The following is an 11,320-nucleotide window of genomic DNA, read 5'->3' as shown; positions in this document are numbered from 1 at the left end:
AATGCCCCAAATGTTTTTACTGATGGTTCTGCCAATGGCATCGCTGTGGTTATTTCTGATGACTTACTTCATAAAGAACAAACAGATCATACCTCTGCCCAACGAGTTGAATTACATGCGATTTCCTTGGCTTTTCAAATCTTTTCACACTGTTCTTTTAATATCTATACGGATAGCCATTATTTGGTTACTATTTTGCATAACATAGAAACTGCTATAATTGGCAATACTGTTGATTCTCAGTTGTTTCAGACTTTCTTTCAACTACAAAAGATTATTCGTCAGCATGACTTTCCTGTAGCCATATTACATATTCGAGCCCATTCAGGTCTCCCTGGCCCATTGTCTTTGGGAAATCAATTGGCTGACGAAAATACAAAGATTATAGCCTTAAGTTTATCTCAACCTCAGGATCTTGCTACTCAATCACATAATTTACATCATCAATCTGCTGCTATGCTTCAAAAACAATTCTCTATTTCTAGAGAAACAGCCCGATACATTGTTAAGTCCTGCTCTAAATGTTTACCCCACCTTCCTGTTCCACAATTTGGAGTCAATCCTCGGGGTTTACTCCCTCATCATCTTTGGCAAATGGATGTTACTCATATTCCCTTTTTTGGTAAATTACAATTTGCTCATGTAACTGTTGATACTTACTCTAATTTTATATGTGCTACGCCTTTGGCTGGGGAATCTACTAAATATGTAATTACTCATTTATTTCATTGTTTTGCATCTATGGGAATTCCTAAAGCTTTAAAAACAGATAATGCTCCAGGATATACGAGTAAAGCTTTTGCCAATTTTTGTGCAACTTTCCATATTTCACATAAAACAGGCATTCCCTACAATCCTCAGGGTCAAGGTATTGTAGAACATGCCAACCAACAATTAAAAATTACATTACAAAAAATAAAAAAGGGGGAATATGATAGATCTCCTCAGATTATGCTTAATCATGCTTTATTTATTTTAAATTTTTTAACTTTAGATGCATTTAGTCACACGCCTTATGAACGATTGTTTACAGGTCTTTCTGGAACCCCTCCTGAAAAAGCGCTTGTTAAATGGAAAGATCCCATGACTAACCTTTGGCATGGACCAGACCCTGTTTTAGTATGGGGCCGAGGCCATGTTTGTGTTTTCCCTAGGGAGGCAAACTCTCCGCGGTGGCTCCCGGAGCGCTTGGTTCAACATTATCATGCCATCACCAATAAACACCCTGACTCGAAGAATGCGTCGCCTGAGGCTCTCGCAATCGACCACAGCACACCCCAACCGGTTCCCCCGGCGGACGAGAAGAATGCGGCGACGGAGTAGGAGACAACTTGTCAGGGAGGCGAGGGGAGATCGAAATCAAATTACTTGGTATCAATTGCAATGTTTAGTATTTCAAGCACGTAGGATTATGGAGGAGAGTGCTCATCCTCGCTCTCCTCTTACCTTTTTTTTAGCCATGATAGCTGTATTGGCAGCCCCACCTATAGAGGCTAAATCTTATTGGGCTTATGTACCCGATCCTCCTTTATTACAACCTGTTACATGGTCTGAAGCTGACCTTCCAATTTTCTATAATGATTCTACTTTTGGAAGAGTGCTAGGAAATTTGCCTATTACTAATACTTCTGTTAATTACTCTAATTGGTTTAATACTCCCCCGGTTTGTTTAAGTCCTATGAGTACCAATTCTGGTTGTGTTAAGGCTGTTGCTTTAGAACATGCTATTTCTTACCAAACCACTGTAAATTCTCAATTTTTTACTCATTTACGTAAAAATTATAAAGCTGTGGGATCTAATATTTGTCTTCCTTGCAAACAGACTGTTTCTAGACGAGAAGATTTATCCACCTTTGTATTTTGGTATAAGGATAACGTTCCCATTCACATGAATGCTAGAGTAACTAAGCTTGCTTCTAATACTTCGTTGGATCATTCTCTATGCATATATCGCTTGAGGATTGAAGATACTGGACATTATTTGTGTATTGAAACTACCATAGGTAATCAAGGGACGTTATTAGCTGGACATCAAATTACGGTCGTAAAGACTGTCACAGGACTACAATTTCCTGCTTTTATGGCTTCTGAATTCCCGCAGTTTGATTTTCCTGTTTGTAATGATACATGGACTAAAGCCTCTGTCTGGTGTACTTTAGATTATGATAATGGCACTATACTAGTTTCTTCTGTCCCCGTTAATAATAACAGCCTTGTTTTTTACAAGCAATGGGAATTCTGGAAACTTGCCTTATCCTTTTCTTATAGACCGGTGATTACTTGCGTCGCTCCTCCTTATGCTTTATTGATTGGAGATTTAATTGTAGAAAACACTATGAATCCTATAGGTTATAATATTACTTGTGTTAATTGTATCTTTAGTAGTTGTGTTTTGCCCGTTAAAGGATCTACATCTGTTATGATTATGAAGCAACCTTCTTATATAATGTTACCTGTTAATTTGTCTGAACCATGGTATCATAACACTGGCATGCAAGCCTGGCTGGAATTGACTGAAGCATTAAAACGACCAAAGAGATTTATAGGTGTTCTAATATGTGCAATCCTAGCCTTAGCAGCTTTAACTGCTACTGCGGCCACTGCTGGGATTGCTCTTTCACAAACTATTCACCAGGCTCATTATGTTAATCAGTTATCTAAAAATACTAGTGTAGCATTAGCCCTACAAAGTCATATTGATACCCAACTAAAAACGGAAGTAGATGAATTAAAAAATGTTCTAATAGGAATAGGGGATCAAGTTATGGCTTTAAAATTAAAAATGCGTTTGATTTGTCATGCCAAATATACCTGGATTTGTGTAACTCAACATTTATATAATGATTCACAATGGGATTGGGAAAAAGTAAAAATGCATATATTAAGTGTATGGACTGATGGACACATTAGCCTTGATATTCAAAAGTTAAATGCCGAAATACAAGCTATTCAAGAGGCCCACCTGGACGAAGATGGACCCCAGAATTTGATTCAAGGATTATTAGATCAACTACAAGGGCTAAACCCGATACAATGGATTCATGGAGGGCTCTCAGGCCTGATATCAATTGGTGTACTACTTTTATTGGTGATCGGTTTATTACCTTGTGTTGTTAGATTTGTAATGGGGCGCTTCGCTGTCTTGCGTCAGGATGTTCATGGCTTAAAGCTTCATTATCAAGCTTTAAAAAATAATAAAAAAGGGGGAAATGTGGTGGCCCCCAAGCTGTAAGCTTATTCAGCTTTCTGCTTTCCGGAGAACTGCTTGTCTCTCTCTTGGTATGCACTCCTGACGCTGCGGTATTGAGCGTAAAAAAGGAAAATGGCTTGCGGCCAGTTTCGCTCCAGGTGCCTGCTCTGCATCTAAGAGCCCCTGGTTGTTCCCCAGAAGAAGGACGTGCTGCCCTGAGGGGGAAGTCTGTATCTCCAAAGAATGGCCCATAAGGCATGCTGACGCATAGATAGTGGTGCATAGATAGTGGCGACAGAATTATGCGGAAATACAAGGTTTACTGATTTATTGTCTGATATTCGTTCCGTACTAAACCTATATATACATTCATGCTCTTTGAATAAACTTGCCTTGCAACCATCAGTTGTCTTGGCCCTTCTGACCCCATACTGGTGCTTTTCAGTTCCTTACCCCTCACCGCCAGGAACTTCTAGCTTTCTGCAGCCGGTCTGCGGCAAGTAAGTGTTTCTTTCCGGAGTGATGAAACTCTTCTAAAATGAGATGGTGATGGGAATTCCCTGGCAGTCCAGTGGTTAGGACTCGTCACTTTCATTGCCATGGCCCCAAGTTTGATCCCTGGTCGGGGAACTAAGATCCCTCAAGTTGCATGGTGTGGCCAATAAATAAATTAACTAATTAAATTAAATGAGATGGGGACAATGATTATACTACCCTGTGAATGTACTGAAAGCCACTGAATTGTATACTTTAGAAGGATGAACTTTATGATGTGTGAATTGTATCTCAATAAAGCTGTTATTTAAAAAAAGAAATGAACGTAAGTGTCTTATCACCCCAGTTCACTTCCAGTACCTGTCAGTGCTTACATATATATTCATTTTTATATTTGTAATCAGTGAGTGTCCAATATTTTGTGTGATACTTTCTCATTTACAGTAGTCTGCTCTTATCTGCAGGGGATATGTCCCAAGACCCCCAGTGGATACCTGAAACCAAACCCTACATATACCATTTTTCCTATACATACATACCTATGATAAAGTTTAATTTATAAATTAGACACAGTAATAGATTAGCAACAACAATAATAAAATAGAACAATTATAACAATATACTGTAATAAAAGTTATGTGAATGTGGTCTCTCTTTCTCTCTCTCAAAATATCTTATTGTACTGTACTCACCCTTCTTGTGCTGATGTGACATGACAAGATGCCTACGTGATGAGATGAAGTGAGGTGGATGATGGAGGCATTGTGATGTAGCCTTAGGCTACTATTGACCTTCTGACAATACCTCAAAAGGAGGATTATTTGCTTCCGGTGGTCTTGGATCATTGAGCCACGGCAATGTCGATGGTTGGATGTCAGGAGCAGATGATGTCATGGCTGGGGATCCTGGGCGGCATGAAGCAGGATGGCACGAAATTTCATCACCCTACTCAGACCAGCTGCACTTTAAAACTTATAAATTGTTGATTTCTGGATTTTTCCATTTAATATTTTCTGACCACAGTTGACTGCAGTAACCTCAGAAAGCAAAACCAGGGATAAAGAGGGACTACTGTAACATCATTTCACATACATTTCAATGTGCTCTATTAACCTAGTTTATATGTTTGCAATTTTTTAAATAAAATTTTATCTAAGTACCACATATATAATATATAGACAAGTGCACAAATTATATGAGTACAACTTGGTGGATTTTCCCAAAGTGAGTACACTCAACTGTTTATAATGTTGCATAGCAAAAACAAAGTGCATCATGATGCCATACCATAGTTTGCTTGACTATTTTCTTATTTGGGGTGGGGGAGCTTTTGAGTTGTTTTTGAATTTTCAAAATTATAAATAACAATGCTATAATCATCTTTGTATATATTACCACTGTGCCATGTTATTTCTTTCTTCTTTTTTTTTTTTAATTTGGCTGCATCAGGTCTTAGCTGCTGCACGTGAGACCTTTTGTCCTTCATAGCACCTCACGGGCTTCTCTCTAGTTTTGGCGAGTGGGCTCAGTATTTGCAGTGCGTGGGCTCTCTAGTTGTGACACGAGGCTCTAGAGCACATGGGCTTAGTTGCCCCATGGCATGTGGGATCTTAGTTCCCCGACCAGGGATCGAACCCTCATCCCCTGCATTGGAAGGCAGATTCCTAACCACTGGACCACCAGGGAAGTCCCCATGTTATTTCTATAGAGTATCTTTTCCAAAGCAAGATTAATGCATCAAAAAGTATGTCAAATACCAGTAGACTACTTTTTCTGAAAACACAAATTAATTTCTAGTTCCACCAGCAATGTGTAACTGTAACGAATTCACCACAGCTTCACAAACATTAGGTTTTATCATTTCAACCTTTACTCCCCTAGTTTATAAGGTGTATAATAACACTTTACATCGGTTTTAATTTCTCCTCTGTCATGGCTAGGGTGACTGTTCATTTTTCTGTAGGGTAGTTTGTTGTCTGTAGTCCTCACCTATAAGCTGCCTAGCTCCTTTGATCACTTTTCTAGTGGTATCTGAATGCTGATTTCATATCTTTTTTTCAATTCTAAATACATTTCAATAGTACAATCTCATCGATTATGTTTCCACCTTTGTGTTTACATCTTGCAAGCTTTAAAAAGATTTGTTTGATTTTATGTCGTTTCAAAAATATCTACTAAAACGTGATAACTGATAGCCTCCATTTATTTGATAGCATATGATTCCCCTCTTCTGTAGCCGGGGTAAAAATGTTAGTGCATTTTCTTCTTGAGGTTTTATTTTATTTAAGACTTTGAATCATCTAGAATTTATTTTATTCTGTGATTTAAGCTATAGATCTAAGTTGCTTTTCCCCACACTGAAATCCGTTAATTAAGTAGTGATTTCTTTTTCTACTACTCTGTTGTTTCTGGCTTGTTGTATGTTGAGTTATTAATCAACTCTGTTCTGGAATATTAATATTTTTTTCAGCATTTAAAAATTATATATCATATAGTTTTGATAATTTGTTTAAAAACCTTAAAGAACGAGTCTACAGTAATTGTATTCTTCAGACCAATTATTCTAACAAGTTTGTCAAAGTCTAAAACCTCTCTCAGTGGCTTTCATTTGCATTAAATTTATATGTAGACTAGCTATCTTTATATTTGACTTCTCAAGTATTACTTCTTCGCAGTAAATAGCATCATTATTCATGTCTTCCTTTATTTCTCCCATTGGTATTTTATAATTTTCTTTCAATACATCTTTATTCTCTCAAATTAAGTGAATAACCCAGTATTTAATATTTTGTCATTATTGTGAATCTCCCTTTTCATTATATTGTCTAGCTTTGTGTCACTCTTACTAGGAATGCAACTGACTTGTCAGTTGTCTTATATATGTTGCTGAACATATTCATTATTTTTAATGAATTTTATGTTGATGCCTTGGACTTCTTTATGTAATCCTGTCATTTGAGAGGAGTGATATTTTTATTTCTTCATTCCACATATTTATAACTCATTTCTTTTTCTTCTTCAATCACATTTTATTACAAAGTTAATTAAGACTGATGAGAGAGACATCCTTGTCATATTCATGTTTTTATGGAGTGTCTCCAGTGCCTCTGGCTCTTGATTTTATTTTTATCATTATTATTTTTTTACTGAACAAATCATTTTTTTTTTTTAAATTTATTTATTTTATTTATTTTTGGCTGCATTGGGTGTCCGTTGCTGCGCGCGGGCTTTTCTCTAGTTGTGGCGAACAGGGGCTACTCTTCGTTGCGGTGTGCAGACTTATCATTGCAGTGGCTTCTCATATTGTAGAGCACGGGCTCTAGGCACGCGGGCTTCAGTAGTTGTGGCTCGCAGGCTCTAGAGCACAGGCTCAGTAATTGTGGCACACGGGCTTAGTTGCTCCGCGGCATGTGGGATCTTCCCAGACCAGGGCTCGAACCCGTGTCCCCTGCATTGACAGGCGGATTCTTAACCACTGCGCCACCAGGGAAGCCCTGAACAAATCATTTTTATATTGTAATATCAGTACATCGACAAACAAACATTTCTAGTTGTCTGCATAGAGAACTTTCTAATGATGGTAAGAATTCACAGTCAACTATTTTATGGCTTTAGAGAGGTCTTAGGCTCTTGATTTTAGATGTGTATTTAATGATCCTGTTAGAAAGAAAATCTTCCATACCTTTTAATTTTGTTTAGCCAGTGGAAGTTATGAATTTTAAGAAATGTCTTCTCACCATCTTTTGAAATATCAGGCCTCAGCTCAAACAACTCCAGAGAGGCCTTCCTTGATAACTTAATGTAATGTGACCACTCACCTGTGGTCACACTCTATCATATCACTCTCTCTCCTTTTCGGCAGAATGCTTGTCACCATGTGAAACTGTTCTAGTTAGTTATTGCCTTACTTGTCTCTCACTCCCATGAGAATGGACGCTCCAAGAGAGCAGGGTTTTTTGACTGTTCACTGCTGCATCCCCAGTGCCTAGAACAGTGCCTGATACATGCTAGGCACTCAATACACATTTTTGAAGGCACAAATGAATATAATTTTTAGACTTAATCCATTTATTTTGGCCACGCCACACGACTTGGGGGAACTTAGTTCCCCGACCAGGGATTGAACCTGGACCCTCGGCAGTGAAAGCTCAGAGTCCTAACCACTGGACCGCCAGGGAATTCCCTAGACTTTATCCATTAATGTGGTATCTTATATTAAACAGTTTCTAAGTTTATAACACTTTTGTACCTAGCTCACAGCAGTTTTGTGTATTCTTTTTGTGAAGATATTGCTTAGAATGTTTGTGTCTATATTCATAAAACCAACCTATCATTTTCTTTCTTGATATTGTTGTTTTTGAGCATTTAAATAAAAACCATATCAAGAATGTAAATTGGTGCAGCCACTGTGGAAAACAGTATGGAGGCCTCTCAAAAAATTAAGAATAGAACTACCATATGATCCAGCTATTCTACTTCTGGGTATTTATTCGAAGAAAACAAAAACACTAATTAGAAAAGATATATGCACCCCTATGTTCATTGCAGCATTATTTACAGTAGTTAAGATATGGAAACAACCTAAGTGCCCATCAACAGATGAATGAAAAAGATGTGGTATATATACACAATGGAATACTACTCAGGCACAAAAAAGAATGAAATTTTGCCATTTGTGACAAAATGGATGGACCTTGACGGTATTATGTGTGGTGAAATAAGTCAGAGAGGAAAAGACAAATACTGTGTAACTTCACTCATATATGGAATATAAAAAAGCAAAATAAACAAAACAAATCAGCAAACTAAACAAAAACAAACACTTAGATACAGAGAATAGAGGAGCAGTTACCAGAAGGGAGAGGGGGTGGGGGAGGGTGAAATGAGTAAAGGGGTTCAGCAGTATGGCGACAGATGGAAACTAAACTTTTGGTGGTGAGTACGCTGTAGGGTACACAGAAGTCGAAGTATAATGTTGTGTACATGAAACTTATATAATGTCACAGACCAATGTCGCCTCAACTAAAAATAAATAAAAACCATATTTGCTTCACAAAACAAGTTTGCTAGCATACCCTTTTCTGGTTTTTTTGGACAGATTGTCTAATAGAAGGATTGTTTCTTGGAAAAATTCTCCAGTGAATCAATCAAAGTCAGGTGCCTGATTCTATATTATTTTATTTTTACTTATTTTAATTTCAGCTTTATTGATGCATAATTGACAATATTTTCTTAATATTCTCTTTTCTATTGTTTCATTTATGAATCGTCTACTCATGCTGATTCTCTGTGTCATAGTTGGCATTGCATATGTTTACGTAAGTCCTCATTCATAGCTACTCAGTTATCACTTTCAACAGCATGTAGCTCAGAATGATAACTCACTCAATCCAATCATTCACTCATTCAACAAACACTTTTTGAATCATTGCCCCTAGGTGCTGGTGGCACAAAAAATGAATAAGACACAGTCGCTGTTCTCATGGACTCCATGGTCCGACTGTGGCGTGTGCTGGTTAGTCTGTTTGTGGCTCCCTTATCCCCGTCCCAGTCCATTCTCTGCCCTTCTCTGCCTTGCTCTGTGCCCTGGGAGGCTGACCTCTATGGAAGCAATCATCACCAATGCTCTCTGGCCTTCTGGCTTCAGGTAGGAGTCCGCCTTTTGGAGGAATGGCAGGAAGTGAGTGGTCATAAGGTAGGAGAGGTTGGTATATTTCTTCCCCTGGCTTCCAGCTTCCAGGCTATGTTTTGGTGGTCGCTTCATTCTTCTACCTATTGCCACAGCTCCTGCTGGGCGGCCCCCTCTGTCCCAGCTCTGGTTCTTGCCGTGTTCCCCAACACCCTTCCTGCTTCTTATCCCCTAGGGCTGGGGAGGTATTGACCCGTTGCTGCTGGTAACCCCACGGTGCTGCAGCATCCCTTACTGACTTCCCTAACCCCGAGCCTATCATTGCAAATAGTTCCCTTATTAGTCTCTTCAGTAAAACCTTTTGGAGTGTGCCATCTGTTTCCTGCCAGGAGCCTGGCTAATACAAGGAGACAGACAAATAAATATATAATTAAAGTATCACACAATAAACGTTTTAATAGAGATATACGCAGGGTGCTATGGAAACATAGAAAAGGGGCACATAATGCCAAGAGTTTTGAATTTCTCTGCTATTCGTTGCTAAATCACATTTTTTGTCTCTGATTGATGATGTTGGTTTTTTTTTCTTTTTTGTAAATCATTTGCCCCCAAATTTGCTAAATTTTCAAAGAAACAATGATTGGTTCATTTACCAAAATTAGCTCATCAAAAGAAATAGAATAGTAATCCTGTACTATTCATGCTAGTCAGAAAGAGAAAAGCAAATACCCTATGCTAACACGTATATATGGAATCTAAAAAAAAAATGGTTCTGATGAACCTAGGGGCAAGATAGGAATAAAGACTCAGATGTAGAGAATGGACTTGAGGACACGGGGAGGGGGAAGGGTAAGCTGGGACGAAGTGAGAGAGTGGCATGGACATATATACACTACCAAATGTAAAATAGATAGCTAGTGGGAAGCAGTCGCATAGCACAGGGAGATCAGCTCAGTGCTTTGTGACCACCTAGAGGGGTGGGATAGGGAGGGTGGGAGGGAGACACAAGAGGGAGGAGATATGGGGATATATGTATATGTATAGCTGACTCCCTTTGTTATAAAGCAGAAACTAACACACCATTGTAAAGCAATTATACTCCAATAAAGATGTTAAAATAAAATAAAATAAAATATATTGCTTTCCAAAAGAAACTTCAGTTTGGTTGGATCCTTGTGATAATAGCTCCAATTCACTTAGTTTTGTGTAGATTTTCCCTCATGATTTTTTTTTCTTCTCCAGAGCATGACGGGCAAGATTTGGAGGCACACTTTAAATATTTTATTTTCCTTGGGCAAGTCAATAATGTCCTTCATCTTAAAGTGGAAATATTTGATATGTACGTAGCAAGATGTGAACCCAGATTTCCTGACTCTTAAATCCAGAGAATTGCTAGTAGAAGATGAGGCAATAACTTCCCTCCTCATCTCTTACTCCCATTAAAACAAAGCCACAATATCAATGACCCTTTACATAATTCAAATAATCATGAAAGGTGTGGTCGGTGGTTTAGGGCCACTGAGGTTTTATTGAATTCTGGGATTTCCCCCCCCCTCAATTAACTTGGTAATCCCTAGATATAATAGTTTTCTGGATGATTAAGAGATATGGAAACAGTGATGCAGGCTAAGTCATATGAGAGACAACCTTCTAATGCTGCTGACTTGTTATATAATTGTCTTAAGCCTGAATGCTGGTGGTACCAAGCAATGCTTTGTTGTTCTGAGAAATTTTGCGAGAGCAACTCTGGCATAACAACTTTCACTTCCCAGAGAAAATACAGCTTTCCACGAGCAATCCAACTGTGGGTTTAGGGAGAATGTTTTCTGGGGACAGAGAATGAGTATCCAGTGTTGTGGTTTTGCAGTGAGATCCGTAATTGTGTGTTCCCAAGGGAAGAGGTTCAAGAAGGGCATCTCAGAGGGAAATTTCAGCCCTCCTCTGTGGCTCAAGTACGACCACGGGAGCAGAAAAGTAGATATATGGAAAGGCTAGAGCCATGCCTG

General features: G+C 38.5%; 1 protein-coding gene across 1 annotated transcript; it reads left to right on the top strand.

Annotated features, from left to right (window-relative positions):
• Positions 1 to 1,203: 1,203 nt before the first annotated feature.
• LOC130706394 (endogenous retrovirus group K member 13-1 Env polyprotein-like) lies at positions 1,204 to 3,645 on the top strand. The gene is made up of 2 exons (XM_057538228.1): positions 1,204 to 1,371; positions 1,823 to 3,645. Exon 2 carries the CDS (start codon positions 1,889 to 1,891, stop codon positions 3,230 to 3,232), a length of 1,344 nt encoding a protein of 447 aa, XP_057394211.1. The 5' UTR covers positions 1,204 to 1,371; positions 1,823 to 1,888; the 3' UTR covers positions 3,233 to 3,645.
• The last annotated feature ends 7,675 nt before the right edge of the window (positions 3,646 to 11,320 follow it).

Source organism: Balaenoptera acutorostrata, chromosome X (genome assembly GCF_949987535.1).
Source record: "Balaenoptera acutorostrata chromosome X, mBalAcu1.1, whole genome shotgun sequence".
Taxonomy (NCBI): domain Eukaryota; kingdom Metazoa; phylum Chordata; class Mammalia; order Artiodactyla; family Balaenopteridae; genus Balaenoptera; species Balaenoptera acutorostrata.
The sequence above is the reverse complement of the archived record's forward strand: the minus strand, read 5'-3'. Positions and strand labels throughout refer to the sequence as shown.